Raw genomic sequence first — 16483 nt, 5'->3', positions numbered from 1 at the left:
ACCAAATACCTACTCATTGTTTTAAGTGCTACAACATTATTTTAAGTGTTTGTGATATAGAGTACAAATTGAATGAATTAAAAGTTTGTGTAATGCAAGATCGGGTATAATTATTATTTTCTTTTAATAGCGTTTGTATCTGAATCGATGTGTGTAGGAACTATGTTATAAATTGTAATTAAGATTTTTTTTTCAATAAAACGTCTTAAAATTGCATAGGACTTTTATTGAAAATATAACTGTTACTCTTCAAACATCCCTGTAATGCCACAAATAAGTATTTTTCTGTGGTCTACGCAGTTGCAATTTTACGTGATTATAATAATATTATCTATATATATATATAAATGGATTTTCAAATGTGTTAGTCGCGCTAAAACTCGAAAGCGCGTGGACGGATTGGGCTGATTTTAGTCTTAAAATATTCGTAGAAGTCCAGGGAAGGTTTTAAAGTGACACGAAGTTCACCGGGACAGCTAGTTTAATATAAAAACGCCTACTTGATGATAATATCTACAGTGTGTAACAAAAATAAGTGATAATACTTTAGGGTATGTACGTGTTCCTTGTAGAGAGTTCACTGTGAAAGTAGCAGCGCGGAAAGACCAAAAATTTTTTTCACTTTTGTATGGGCAAGAGCTCAAGCGTCACGAGTTTTCCCATACAAAAGTGAAAAAAATTTTTGGTCTTTCCGCGCTGCTACTTTCACAGTGAACTCTCTACAAGGAACACGTACATACCCTAAAGTATTATCACTTATTTTTGTTACACCCTGTATACAGGGTGCAATTAAACCTACCTGCCAAATTTTTTTTGGAGCTTAGGTATCATTAGGTGAGTCCATTAAACCAAAAAAATAGGGTGTTAATTTTTTTACAATAACATATTTTAACCCAAAAAAAAATCGATGCACAATGGTCACTTCATAAGTTAATTTAATAATTGCGATATTGCGACCGAGCTAGTACATAGCGCCGCACAGATATCCAGGCGAGACCGGTTATGCGTAGGGGTAAAGCGGGGGTGACGCGCGGGGTGGGAGGCGGGAGGCCCGCCGCCCGCCGCACAGTGTTTTAGAAGTCTCCAAAATCGGACATGACTAAGTTAATGCAATGAGTCGATGGCGTCTTATATTTCAAATGCAAGAGTAGAACTCCCATGTGCGCATTTTACTACGTTTTTGAGAAAATCAATTTTTAAGTTAGTCATTTTTTGACTCGCTGAAAACGAAATTATTTCAAATTCAAATTCAAATTCAAATTTTTATTTGCAACCAAGTACATATATAAATCAACATACATTGACGAAATATACAACTTATGCCTTGTTCGGGCGTTTGCAAAACAATTATAATTTTAGTGCTTATTATTCAAGTAAATATATAATCTTATTTTTATGGTATTCTTTCTAATATTTTATTTAAATTAAATACGAGGGTTTCTAAACTTGCTACCCAGTTGATTAGATTGATCATTAGGAGACACTTGTACTTTATTTCATTTCTACAATTCAAGTAGTTCCTGAGATTTAATGTTTTTAAATATTTAGACTTTATTTTTTTTCTGCTTTCCTATATGATTTCCGCACCTTCTGTCCAAACTGAAAAATACTTTGGTATAGTCTTTACACTACAATATTTTTATTTTTTGTGAATCGCGTCTCATACCTGAGATATACGAATTTCTAATTTTTATTCGCGTCTTAAAAATTTTAAGAGCAAAGTTTCATCAAATATTTTTTTTTTATAATCAGTCAAATAATAAAACATTTACAATTTAAATAATCAGTCAATTATTTATCAGTCAAATAATAAATCAGTGAAATAATAAAATATTTTATTCTTCATCACCTTGGTCGTCAAAAATGCTGTCCACATGTTAACACATGATATTTTTTTAACACTTCGATGAAACTTTGCTCTTAAAATTTTTAAGGCGCGAATATAAATTAGAAATTCGTAAATCTGTGGTATGAGACGTGATTCACAAAAAATAAAAATATTGTAGTGTAAAGACTATACCAAAGTATTTTTCAGTTTGGACAGAAGGTGCGGAAATCATATAGGAAAGCAGAAAAAAAATAAAGTCTAAATATTTAAAAACATTAAAATCTCAGGAACTACTTGAATTGTAGGAATGAAATAAAGTACAAAATTTGTGTTTCTTAATGATCAATCTAATCCACTGGGTAGCAATTTTACAAACCCTCGTAATTAATTTAAATAAAATAATTTCGTTTTCAAGGAGTCAAAAAATGACTAATTTAAAAATTGAAAACTTGATTTTCTTTAAAAACGAAGTAGAATGCGCACATGGGAGTTCTACTCTTGCATTTGAAATATAAGACGCCATCGACTCCTTGCATTAACTTAGTCCGATTTCTAAAACACTGCGCCGGTCGCCGGCGACCGTTTAGTACCACGCGCGTAGTTGTATAGCTAACACGTAATTATTTTGTTTATCACGGCGCCCCCGGCCCCCGCGCTTTAATTAGTGTCTGTTACAATGTACCCTAACCACGATCGAGTGTTATGAAATGTGGAGGCATAGGTGGAGGTGCTACATTTTGAGTGGCGAAAGTTTACGCGGAACCCAGAGACTGTACGAGCAAGAAAGCGTTCCTCGTCTTCGTAACAGCTGATTGATGATTCTCGAATGCAGCAGCTGTACCCTGAATCTGAATCGCGAGACAATCAAAGACTCGGACTATGGACAGTTCGCACTTCGCAACACCTGCACACCCCTAGCCAGCCTCGAAGACATGCCTCTGACGAGGTTAAAAGTTACAAAGTTGTGCTTAACAAACTTTTAAAGTAACAAACTTTTAAAGACAATGTGCAAAACGCGCTAGACTTTGCATAGAGCAAAACGGATTGCAGTTTGAACTCGTTTGAACTATGCTAAGTGTAGACAAGATGGAAGTAAATAAGATTTAGAGGTGGGTTGTTTTGATTTTTATTTTTTAATTAGTTGTACTGTGTACATAAGTTAATTGAATTTTTAAATACGCCTAATGCAAAGGATGTGGTTTAGATTTATTATAAATTTCTAAAGTGCTTATTTTTCGTAATTAAAAAGTTGTAATTTTCGATTCTTTTGATGTGTATCAATTAATTTTATTCTAAACTAATTGATACACATCAAAAGAATTCTAGTCTACGTCCTTTACATTTGACGGTCCTAAGTTCGTCAAAATATGAAGTACTTGTACTATTATCTATTCTGTGGTATGAAGGGAAAATTCGCAACTTATGATAATAACAAGAATGCAGTGACGGATTAGCCCTTAATCAAATTAAGCAATTGCCTAGGGCATCACTCTGAGGGGGCACCAGAAGAGTAAAGGTTCAAAGACCGATTCTAGTTGAGATACGGATAGGGGGGCCCACAGTCATCAAGTAGTCTTAATCCGTCACTGCAAGAATGTCAATTGGAAGGGCGGGGCGGGGCCGGGCTGCGCATGTGTCCATATTTTGTGGTGTTTGGTAGGATAACTTTCGGAGGCTATTTCTCAAAATTTTAGTACCGAGTGATTATAAAAGAAGAAATACGTATATTTTTATTTTTAATAAGGATCAATATATCCAAATTTGGCAGGAAGGTTAAATTGCACCCGGTATACCATAATATAAAATTTGCCTGATGTTGCATAAAAAAAAAATATTACATATTTTATAGGTCGTCTAGAGGGCTCTCTGTCGGTCGCTCGGTAAAATTACTTTGCCACCCGGAAATTTGACGTGGGAGAGCAATGCCTCGGTACGAATGGGTCGGCTCGACCGGAGAAATACCACGGGCTCACAGAGAACCGGCGTCAAACAGTGTTTGCGCTGTGTTTCGTCGAGTGAGTGAGTTTACCGGAAGCCCAATCCCCTACCCTTTTCCCTTCCTCCCCTCCCCTATTCCCTTCCCTACCCTCCCCTACTCCCTCTTAAAAGGCAGGCGACGCACCTGCAGCTCTTCTGATGCTGCGAGTGTCCATGGGCGACGGAAGTTGCTTTCCATCAGGTGACCCGTTTGCTTGTTTGCCCCCTTATTACATAAAAATAATCAGCCAAGTGCGAGTCGGACTCGCGCACGAAGGGTTCCGTCCCGTTATACAGTAAAAATTGGCCAAATATTGTGTTTTTTGTATGGGAGCCCCCCTTAAATTTTTATTTTATTATTAATAATTAAATTACATATTATAATATAACTAGGGCCACGACGCGAAATTCGCGTCGTGGCCCTAGTGAAAACGGCCACGACGCGTTCTGGTAATCACAGAAATACCACAAAGCGAAATTCGTGTCGTGGCTGACGTGCTACTCGACCACAACGCGTTCTGGTAATCGAGAAAAGCCATGACGCGTTCTGAGCATTTAAAAACAGCCACGACGCGAATTCGTGTTGTGGCCCTAATGAAAACGGCCACGACGCGTTCTGAAACCAGGTTAGTTATTGAGGAGTAATTTTATAGCGCCCAAGTGTGTGCACAATACACAAGAGCACTCTGGTTTTAATGAAACTAGGCCAGTTACGCAGGAGTAATTTTATAGTGCCCAAGTGTGTGCGCAATACACAAGAGCACGTTACGCAGGAGTAATTATAAAGTGCCCAAGTGTGTGCGCAATACACAAGAGCACTCTGGTTTCAATGAAACCAGGCCAGTTGAGCAGAAGTCATTTCATAGTGCCCAAGTATGTGTGCAATATACAAGAGCACTCTGGTTTCAATGAAACCAGGCCAGGTACGCATGAGTTATTTTATAGTGACCAAGTGTGTGCGCAATTCACAAGAGCACTCTAGTTCAAACGTGTAAAAGTCGGCCCTGCACCATATACGTGGGAGAGCCATGCTTCGGCACGAATGGGCCGGCTCGACCGGAGAAATACCACGTTCTCACAAAAAACCGGCGTGAAACAGCGCTTGCGCTGTGTTTCGCCGAGTGAGTGAGTTTACCGGAGGCCCAATCCTCTATTCCCTACCCTACCCTATTCCCTTCCCTTCCCATCCCTACCCTTCCCTATTCCCTCTTATAAGGCCGGCAACGCACCTGCAGCTCTTCTGATGCTGCGAGTGTCCATGGGCGACTAAAGTTGCTTTCCATCAGGTGACCCGTTTGCTCGTTTGCCCCCTTATCTCATAAAAAAAAAAAACAACACGAATTCCCGTCGTGGCTGTTTGTAAATGCTCAGAACGCGTCATGGCTTTACTCGATTACCACAACGCGTTGTGGTCGAATAGCACGTCAGCCACGACACGACACGCTTTGTGGTGTTTCTGTGATTACCAGAACGCGTCGTGGCCGTTTCACTATTACCACAACGCGTTGTGAGCCATTTTTTCGCTCACTGAGCGTTTTCGGTCTTTGAGCGTAACATATACAAGAATTGCTCGTTTAAAGATATAGTACCTGGATGACCGAACTTTGCTCGGTATAGCATACACCATGTAGCTTCATGTTACTTAATAACGCCATCTGCTGGTCGTTAAAACAATTAGTTGCTCGTAAAATAGTATTATTATCCGCCAATAGATGTCAGGAAGAGTCACATTTTTCAGTTTATCGATTGTCGATAAAACACGAATAAAAAGACATTTTCTGAAAATGATTCCTAGCTAGATCGATTTATTGCCCCCGAAACCCCCTATATACTATATATATATATATATATATATATATATATATATATATATATATATATACACTTCGGATTTATTTATTAATTAAATACACTTCGGATTATTCGGACCATTATGTCGCATTTCTACATTTCTACGTGTTCTGTGACCGAGCTATACTGTATGTATTGTTCAAGGCATAGTTAAATAAAAGAATAGTAGTTTATTTAATTTCAATAATTTATTATAACACACTAATATTTACAATACAATACTGGCATAGAATTTCATTTCAAAATGTTGTAATAAACTATAGATTTAAGTATGTTTATAATATAGAAAATTATTAACTTAATTAATTTATTTTTGTACAGGGCAGCTGAATGCCGCAGAAGTTGAGGTATGCATTTGATTGAACAAAAAATCAAATTTGCAGCACTGATTGGAATTTTTTAATATTTAATTTAATCAAAATTAACAAAGTTGAAACGAAGTTAAGTATTTCTTTATAGGATTGAAAAAATCGGCCAAGTGCGAGTCGGACTCACGCACGAAGGGTTCCGTACCGTAAACCGTTATTAAGGATACATTATTAAATTACGAATATAATTAATATTATTGTGAGTATTTAAAGTGCCTAGCTGCTACCATTATTGATTACGTGCAAAAAATTTTGCCTTTTTTGTTCGTAATCAATAATGGTAGCAGTTGTCAATCACGTTCGTTGTATGGGAGCCCCCCTTAAATATTTATTTTATTTTGTTTTTAGTATCTGTTGGTATAGCGGCAACAGAAATACACAATCTGTGAAAATTTCAGAAGTCTAGCTATAGCGGTTCTTGACTTACAGCCTGGAGACAGACGGACAGACGGACAGACATCGAAGTCTCATTAATAGGGTCCCGTTTTTACCCTTTGGGTACGGAACCCTAAAACTACCCAAGTGTGAGTTTATAACTTAGTTTCAAAAAACAATTGGGCAAAAATCTACGCAAAAATACATTTTTTTAAATAAGGCTGCATGCACACTGGTGTATTATAAGATTATTATGGCAAGTAATATCACTTTTTGTTTCGTTATAAATCCATTAAAAATAATGTTAGAGATTAGGACTGTAAAATATTTTTGTCGATATCGATAATAATTTGTAATAATGAAAGAATTATAAACAAACATTCTTTAGTAGAAAAATACACATTTATACTTACATGAATTAGCATTTAACATAGTATAGGGTAGCATTAAAATTAAAATTCTTAAACTAAGCTTTGGTGGGATCGATATTTCGGTACCATATTATGTAGTACATAAAGCTGATTTCTATTGTTATTGTTACAATGATTAGGTATATTGATGATATATTTTTATATAAATCGATTAAGAATTCTACTAAAATACACATTAAATTCCTAGAAAATACAATTTTCCATAAAAATAATTACATCAAATTCTGTTAGGTAAAAACTGTTAAAAACCGATGATGAAAAATATTATATCTTTTTTATTGGGAAACAGGTTAAATATTTTATTGGTAAAATATAGGCGGGTTTAAGGTGTCCGAAGTTCTACATCGATGGTTACATAAAAATTAATGTCTAAATTGTCGTAGATAACAATTATTGTAAGTACATATATCATAATATTATTTAAATTAAATAAACGAGTATAGGCAAGCCAGTGCCAATGTACATTTAAACACGTTACATTTATTTTCACATGAATAACTCCAACAACAAAAAATATACATCGATAAAACAAATTAGTAATACAACACTACATAATACAGAACAACAATAATACTAACCGATAAACATCTCCGCAGTAAAATTAATCTCTTATCGTAGGAATATTTACAAGAACTTAAAACATCTAACAAAAACTAACGTAATTATGACTGTAATATTTGGCTTTAAAATAAATAGGCTAACATATCGAAAGCTATGGCGGATGGAGAACATCACTAGTAGAAACCGACATCGATAGACAGACAAAAGTATCGAGACCATAGCTTCCGCGATATGTCGTCGGGTAACGTCGAATTAGCTAGGAGACGGGAACCTTCTATCTTTTTGACGCTCCCTCGCTGCCGAACCAGTGCCTCAGGCCGAGTAGGCTGTAGAGATCCTGGTCGTTCCCGTGAGCCCGGGCGGGGCGGTCCATTCGCTCGCTCAGTTTGTGGGGGAACCTCCGCAGTCTCGGGTACGAGGCTCGTTGCTCCGACAGAGCCGTGTAGGGGTATGGTCGGGGGTGGAAGTAGTGGGGGTATGAGTGGTGGTGTCTTCGCGGGTTCTCGTGCATATTGTATACCCCTCCCACCTGGTTCCGCCCCGGCCAGTAGTCCTGAAGACGCCGGAATGGATAGTCCGGCGGAGGGGACGCGTTCGGCCAGGGATACTTCAGGATGTCGCCGCTATTCAGATTTACTTCTGTTTTCCGAAGCTCCAGGGATTCTATTGGAGCCTCCTTCTCCGACATCACTATCTTTGGTTTGTTGCGGCGGTACTGTAGTTTTGTACGCGTGCCGAGAACGCTGTCGTCGAGCGGCAAATCTGGTTTCCTGTCGTCTTTGGCAAAATTGTCATCAGTCGAGACGTCAGCGAATCTACTAATGAGCTTGATAGCCTCGTCTATGTCGGAGTACTCGATCTCGGGTCTGAGTTTGGTCTGCTCGGGAGCGGCTTTGAGTGATTGCATGGTCGTGTTAGGTACCGTCTCTCGAGTATTGTTGTTCTGGGATTCTGTATTCGTCATATTATTAGCTACTAACTTTTCGGCTACCGGTGTTTCGGTTTTGTTGTTCTTATTCTCGTGTAGCGTAACTTCTTGATTCTGATTTTGCACGCCGTAAGCTAGGGGGTCAATGTTAACGTGTCCAAATATTTTTTCCTCCTGTCCTTTGTCCGTTACATTCGTCTCTGTCTCGTTTATCAGGGGGCTGTCTCGTTTTGGTTTGTCGGAGTAGGTGAGTAGGTTGTTGAGTGCACCGTGAGATAGCGAGTTACTCGGTAATGGGCCGGTCCGGTTCAATTTGGCCACGGCCTGTTGTAGTTTGAGAAGTTCTAATTCGGCTTCAATGCTTCCGTCAGTTTGAAGTCCGTCACCTTTCTTGTCGAATTGTACAAACGTTGGCTGCTGATTCTGAGCCTGCAAAAACATACATAATTAATATTTTGATGAAACACGTTGTATTGATTTTCGTAGTTTTAGTTTTTTCAATCACCGTCAAACAGCGAGATTAAAAATGTAAGAATATTATATATTTAATATTTTTATGAATCAATATAAAACTCTTAAAAAAATATTCTTCTTAAAAACTTCTCTTCTGCTCTTCTAGACTTTTACTTCTTGTTCTATAATGTTTTATTATTACCTGCGCAGACAATTCCGCCTGGGACTCCTGACCGATGGGTATAGTCAACTGCAAGGGTCCCTGCTCCTCTTCTCCGTAGTCATACATGTCTCCACCATTGTTGGGGTCCGCTGTGAAGTACGCGTTCAGCTGATCCAGCAAGATGCGCTCATGCTCCTCCTTGTTCACGTTTAGGACCTACAAGGAAAAGTTGAGGGTGAAATTCTGGTGAAGAGTCGACGAACTTTTTTAATGGCTTGGAGATTCTTAAGGGCAAACCTAATGGGCGTCTTAAAGTTTTCTGATCGAGATTTGATCAGTGATCAATACTTTAGGTTAGTCTTAGGTTAGATTACTCTGCACTGATAAAGGAGATTCAGAATAGGAATAGGCGCAAGAATAAAGAACAAAATTAACATAAGTAGGTACCTAAGCCTAACTTTGTACAACCAAAATGAATTACCGTAACACATCCGTTCCTGTCCAATCTCTGGCCTTTGGGGCATACGAGCGGCGTGATGAAGAGGGATTTGGTGGTGATGCGGCGATGCGTCGCGTTCTGGCCGTCGTTCTCAGGACCCTGGAGCCAGGAGTGCCAGGCCAGCTCATCGGCCTTCCTGTCAAGAGTGCGGGGCGGGGGGCGGGTGGCCACTCCTTCTCTTTCTCTCGGTGGCTCTCTCTCCCTCTGTGGCTCTGCCACGTCCTGCCCCGCCGCGCCCGCCGCCAATGCACACAGCAGTAGCGCGATCCACGGATACCACATCGCAAACACCTGGAACAAGTGGAATTGATTACTGGCTTCTATTTGACAGTGTGCTGTGGCCTGTGACAAATGGTGAATACGTATTGGGTACCATAAATGTAGATTTGATAACTGGATTTGTGACAAATGATGAAAGATATAAAAATATGGGTATTGGCTACTGGTAAGTAGTCAACGTAGTTATGTATCTTGTAAGAGCATACAGCTATGAGTGAATATTATAATATTTATGAGGAGCGAAGATGACAAGAATAAGGTACACTACTTTCTTGATCAATTGCAATATCACCAAGTTGGTGATATTGCAATTGATCAAGAAAGAAGTGCACTCTACTTGTTACTGATTAACACCCGTTGGTGACACCAACGGGTGTTAATCAGTAACAAGTAGAGTCTACAGGGTGTAACAAAAACAAGTGATAATACTTTAGGGTGTGTATGTGTTCCTTATAGAGAGTTCACTGTGACAGTAGCAGCGCTGAAAGACCAAAATTTTTTTTCACTTTTGTATGGGCAAGCGCCCGAACGTCACGAGTTTCCCCATACAAAAGTGAAAAAAAATTTGGTCTATCAGCGCTCCTACTTTCACAGTGAACTTTCTATAAGGAACACATACACACCCTAAAGTATTATCGTGCTTATTTTTGTTACACCTTGTATAGGTACCGCCACTTGTCAGTATTTATGTCACGTCATAGCATATTTTGGATAACTCATATCGCATTATTGTGGCTGGTAGACTCAATATATTTCCGTGACAAAGGTAGATGTCAGTCTGCGAGAACCCTTTAATCACAGCAGTGAAAGTTGATAATGCATTGGTACTGCTTGGACATATATTATTAGCATTCCACAGTTTCACTTTCAATATTTTTTGGATTGAAAGTGAAAATAATTTCTACTCTAATAATTATTGCATTTTGCATGAACCGAAGTACCTACTGATTGTGTTTAGTGGGCAGTACCTTTTCTACAAAAGTATACAGCGTGTAACAAAAATAAGTGATAATACTTTAGGGTGTGTACGTGTTACTTGTAGAGAGTTCACTGTGAAAGTAGCAGCGCTGAAAGACCAAAATTTTTTGTATGGGGAAACTCGTGACGCTCGGGGCCTTGTCCATACAAAAGTGAAAATTTTTTTTGCTATTTTCACATTGAACTCTCTACAAGGAACACGTACACACCCTAAACTCTAAAGTATTATCACTTATTTTTGTTACACACTGTATAGTACTTGAGAATATTAGTACTCAATGTAATCTAATTTTATTTAGTTTCATTATTTTATCATCATCATCAGCCCGGCGCTGTCTACTGCTTAACGTATTTAAAACTTTAAAGTTTCAGATTGGTTGTTTTAAATCTATGCCAGCTATATTTAATTTTTTCCTTGCTTATTAATGCCTTTTTTAACAATAATTGTATACTTAATATGAGAACTGATTGATTTAAGTGAATGAATAATAGAACAACTTAGTATTATTAGGTACAAGAAAGTTTGACCACATTGAGGACAAGTACTCGCATTATATTACCTAACAATGTGGTGAGCTATTGAAAATATTAATACCAAGGTTAAGAAAACAATGTTACCTAAGAAATTTATGAAATAAAATACATAATAATTAGCCGTATATTATAACTAGATGACGCCCGCAAAATTCGTTTATCGCAGGAAAACCGTACATTTTTCTGAAATAAAAAGTATCCTATGTCCTTTCCCGGGACTTAAAGTATCCCCATACCAAATTTCAGCAAAATCGGTTGAACGGTTTTTGCGTAAAAAGGTAACAAGCAAACGGACTTTCGCCTTTATAATATTACTAGTATGATTACTTACTATACATTATTTCGTGCGAAAAAACAAAGATGTTTAGATTTTTTTATAGTTAAAAGGATATGCTTCAAATAGTTATTTTTACCTTATTGTTGAGATAAAAAGAGGTCTGTTCAAAGGATCTAGATTCAACTACTTTAAAAAGTTTAGTACTGAAGCGTCCGAGAAAGTATTTAGTTTTATAGTTCCAAGAGATAAAGTTACCGCAACGTTTCAAAGGCAGAGTTGCTTATCCGTTTGACAGCGGAAAATTCCTAGAGATTTTTCTAAGATTTTATCAACACTTTTCTCTGGTTTGGTTTGGTTTGGTTTTTAATTAATAAATTATAGTTATTTTATTAATTTCTGAAATTGGAACTGGGGGGGGCTCTCCCAGTCTTCCAACGCGCAGCAGTGGGACAGCAGTGTAATAAAAATAAATTTTAGATATCTTTATCGATAAAACAGTGTAGCATTAAGTTTTATTACAAGCTTTAATTCTATAAGCAGAAGGTACTAGCTTAAAGTATCAGCTAATTAATGATTTGATTGATTGATATCAATGAAGATATTTTTAGACTCTACCACAGAATAGAATAATACAAGTACAAGTATGACTCTACACTGCTTTATCAGGATGTGTGATGTCTCTCGGACCAACTTCAAACATTCTCACTTCAAAAGGGTGACCGTTGCGATGAGATAAAAACTACTGTTCCGGCGTTTATGCGATAGATCCGACGTACACGACCACAGATAATAATTATTGTTCACGAACCTTTCCCGTCCCTTTGACAGCTGCCACCTGTCAGCTGTCACTCTGTCCATGATTCTTGTACAATTTTCAAGCGCACAAGCAAGTTGAATAATTATCGATTGTAATCTTTGTAATACAAAATTCATAAGTCACAAAAGGTTTTTAATTTGCAAATCCATGTTAGGACGACAAAGTTCTTAACATATTTTGGACCTTCTTCGACGGATTCCTGCTACTTGCACAAAACGAAACCAGCGAACTTTGGAGACCGGCGTGGTTGGAGGAAGGCGCGTATGCAGAATAATCCCAAGGATATACTCAATTTACGCGAGGGAGGATCCAAAGGAATCAAGGATACTAAAGAGGATCATCAGTTGTGTGCCGGCGCAAGCATAGACTGATATTATACAGATACGTTGCATTCGCGTGAGTACTCTGGTTCTTTCTTTGATTTCCACTATGAGCGTAGAGGGTACGAGTAAACGAGATAAATCTCCTTACAGGTGTATAGAAAGCGAAAAAACCGAAACATTACTTCGCGAATTAATCAAAAAACGTGGCGTTTTGAAGGCGAGACTTACAAAGTTCGCCAGTTATTTAACTACTTGCGTTTCTGAAGCACCTACTAATTTGCATATAGATATTAAGTTGCGCATCCAAGGCGCAGTTGCACTTTTTAACGAATTTAATTCTGTGCAGAGCAAAATTGAGGAAAATGTGCCCGAATCTTGTCTCGAAGAACAATTATTGCAGCGTGAACAATTCGAGAATAATTATTACAGTGCACAGGCTAGTGCCGAGTCCTTATTAAATGCTAGAACATCTGCTACAAGCTTTCAGTGTCAAGGCCAGCATAATAATCCATTACAAACTATAAGATTACCTACTATCACTTTGCCCGAGTTCGATGGTATGTATGAGAGTTGGCTCGAGTTTCGAGACACTTATATGTCATTAGTTCATAATTCATCAGAGCTTAGCAACATTCAAAAATTCCATTATCTCAGATCTTCGTTGAGAAGTAGTGCATTATTAGTTATAAACTCATTAGAACTAACTTCCGATAATTACATTGTTGCATGGGAACTTTTACAAAGCAGGTATAACAATAATAGATTATTAATTCAAAATCACATCAAGTCTATATTTAATATGCAACCAATAACCAAGGAATCTCATTTATTAATTAGGAATTTAATTGACAGCACATTAAGGAATTTACGAGCTCTGAAAATATTGGGCGAGCCCACGAATTTCTGGGATGCTCTTATCATATTCATTGTTGTTTCAAAACTTGATAAAATAACCGAGCGTGAATGGGAACAGCACAAAGGTAATTTGTTCACAAATAATAAGGATTTAAAATTAACTCTTAATTCTTTGTTAGATTTCTTAAAGGGTCGAGCTGATATGTTAGAAACATTGCAAGCGTCAGTCACTAAGACATCAAATGATATTAAAAAACCAAACAATTTCGGTAACTTTCATAATAAATCACATTGCAATGTTACTTCTAGTAAAGTGCATGATCGGCAAAACACCAAGATTAATAATTATAAGCAGTGCTTGATGTGCAAATTAAATCATCCACTCTATTCTTGCACTAAATTTATAGAAGCTAATTATAACACTAAATTAAAGGTCATACGTGATAATAAGTTGTGTTCAAATTGTTTGCGTTCAGGACATACAGTAAACCAATGTAGATTCGGAACCTGCAAAAGGTGTGATCAAAAACATAATACATTAATTCATTCTCATTCTAGTTCAGTAAACTCGGTATCGCATAATGAAGCTTCAACTTCTGCGGAGCTGGACACGCCCTCCGTGCCCGCTCAAACTGCAGAACACTCATCCGTAAGTCATGCACATGCGCAAACTTTATCTATTGAGAAAAATAATAAGCCTCATTCATTACTGCAACCTGTTTTACTATCGACTGCGCTTATTGAGGTAGCTGATAAGAATAATAAATATCATTTTGCTCGTGCATTACTCGATAGTGGCAGTCAGCATTGTTTTATTAAAAGATCTTTTTGTGACTTACTAGGCGCGCAATTAATACAGTCCACTCACGAAATAAGAGGAGTAGGTAATTCAATTACCCAAGCTAGCCAACTCTGTGAATTAATAATTAAATCTCGCATTAATAGTTACACTACAAAGATAAAATGTTTTGTTTTACCTCAAATTACATCTAAATTGTCGGTATATAATCTCACACATAAAAATTTCTGTATTCCAGAGAATATTGAGCTGGCGGATCCCAACTTTCTGGAGTCACAAGATATAGATATTTTGCTTGGCGCAGAGATGTTCTGGGATCTACTCACTCACGGAAAAATAAGGCTACCTAATGGACCTTATTTGCATAATACTTTATTCGGCTGGATAATATCCGGTGCAATATATCATAAATCACTAAATGATAATGCTGGTCATATCCAGTGTAATTATACACAAACGATGGATGCGCTATTACGACAATTTTGGGAACTTGAGGAGCTACCCAAGCGTCAGGATGCGCAGACTGATGAGGATCAGATATGCGAAAATCACTTCCTCACTACAACTACGCGAAACAGTGATGGTAGGTTTTGTGTTTCTATTCCTTTTAAACAGTCACCTGAGCTTTTGGGAGACACTTTTCCTCAGGCAGAACGACGTTTTCTCGCACTAGAAAGGCGATTACAACGCTCGGATACATACAAGCAAATGTATTCTGATTTCATTCATGAATATGAGAATTTGGGTCATATGACCAGGATTTCCTCTTATGACAAACCTCATTATTTTATGCCCCACCATGGAGTTCTTCGTGAGTCTAGTTTGACCACAAAGCTACGCGTGGTATTTGACGCTAGCACAGCTTCCAGTTCTGGGCTGTCTCTCAATGACATACAGCGTGTAGGCCCACCTATACAAGGTGATTTATTTGCCATTCTTCTACGTTTCAGGCAGCATCGCTTCGTGGCATGCGCCGACGTTGCGAAGATGTATAGGCAAGTCCTGGTGCGCGAGCAACAGCGCCACCTGCAGTTAATTCTCTGGCGAGACACTCCATCGGAGCCTCTAGGGATATATCGTCTAAATACAGTCACTTACGGTACCGCATCTGCTCCCTTTCTTAGTGTACGCTGTATAAAGCAGTTAGGCGTCGAATCTAATAATCTTGACGTTCAGAGAATTATCAAGGAGGATTTCTTTGTAGACGACCTAGTAACGGGAGATGATGATAAATCTAGGTTATTGTATTTATGTAATGAAATCGCTCAAACATTACAGTCAGGATGTTTCCCACTTCGAAAGTGGACATTCAATTTTATGCACAATGATTTAATGTCATCTCATGATTCGCTTGAGCATTTATGTTTAAATAATAACAGTAGTTCTAAAACTTTAGGCATAGGCTGGCTAAATATGTCAGATGAATTTTATTTCAATACGCTTTATGATTTTGATAGTAATTCGCAAGTTATAACTAAGCGCTATATTTTGTCACACATATCACAAATATTTGATCCTCTTGGATTAATTAGTCCATGTATCATGCAGGCTAAAATTATTTTGCAGCGTCTATGGCTGTTAAAAATTGATTGGAACGATCCAGTTCCAATTGATGTCATTGCGATATGGAATAGATTTGTGTCGTTGCTAAGCGTTCTTAATAATATAAGGGTGCCGCGCTGTGTACTAGGTGATAGTTCAAATTATACGACTATTGAACTACACATATTTACGGACGCTTCACAATTAGCGTACGGTGCTTGTATTTATGTTCGCACTATAAGCGATAATTCAAATATTTCTGTGCGTTTATTATGCGCTAAGGGTAAGGTTGCACCTCTAAAACCGGTAAGCATACCGCGCTTAGAATTGTGTGGTGCATTGTTAGGAGCTAGATTATATGATAAGGCAATTTCATCGATTCATCGTAAATTCGATTGTGTTGTTTTCTGGACAGACTCAACAATAGTATTAGGATGGTTGCGCATGTCTCCTAATCTGTTACAAACATTTGTCCAAAATAGAGTAGCTGAAATACATGAACTCTCGGGAGTCTTGCCGTGGCATCATGTTAGCGGGAAACACAACCCGGCGGATTTAGTGTCACGTGGCGTGACAGTCGATGAACTCGCTAAATCCAGATTATATTGGTCAGGGCCTGAGTTTCTACATGATAAACACTTCATT

At 37.9% G+C, this 16483-nt stretch overlaps 2 protein-coding genes across 6 annotated transcripts in view; one reads left to right on the top strand and one right to left on the bottom strand.

Moving 5' to 3' along the window:
• Positions 1-6613: 6613 nt before the first annotated feature.
• The window catches only part of LOC121732321, a 60538-nt gene continuing 50668 nt past the window's right edge, over positions 6614-16483 (bottom strand). For all 3 annotated transcript variants that reach the window (XM_042122169.1, XM_042122170.1, XM_042122168.1), the window contains 3 exons: positions 9417-9725; positions 8975-9151; positions 6614-8748 (listed from right to left, as the gene is read on the bottom strand). In XM_042122169.1, the coding sequence (XP_041978103.1) occupies positions 7666-8748; positions 8975-9151; positions 9417-9716 (1560 nt within the window). In that variant the 5' untranslated portion in view covers positions 9717-9725 and the 3' untranslated portion in view covers positions 6614-7665. The remainder of the gene's footprint in view (positions 8749-8974; positions 9152-9416; positions 9726-16483) is intronic.
• On the top strand, positions 13138-15931 carry LOC121732322. Of its 3 annotated transcripts, XR_006036352.1 has the most exons (5): positions 13138-13199; positions 13495-13622; positions 14056-14146; positions 14535-14879; positions 15247-15931. XR_006036352.1 is itself a non-coding variant. In XM_042122171.1 (3 exons), exons 1-3 carry the CDS (start codon positions 13202-13204, stop codon positions 15330-15332), a joined length of 852 nt encoding a protein of 283 aa, XP_041978105.1. In that variant the 5' UTR covers positions 13139-13201; the 3' UTR covers positions 15333-15931. The 3 variants fall into 3 exon arrangements, 1 of the variants encoding a protein (XP_041978105.1); XR_006036351.1 differs by having other exon boundaries at positions 13139-13622; XM_042122171.1 differs by lacking the exon at positions 14056-14146 and having other exon boundaries at positions 13139-13622.

Source organism: Aricia agestis, chromosome 12, assembly GCF_905147365.1.
Source record: "Aricia agestis chromosome 12, ilAriAges1.1, whole genome shotgun sequence".
Classification (NCBI taxonomy): Eukaryota; Metazoa; Arthropoda; class Insecta; order Lepidoptera; family Lycaenidae; genus Aricia; species Aricia agestis.
Note: the sequence above shows the minus strand (reverse complement) of the source record. Positions and strands in the feature narration are given on the sequence as shown.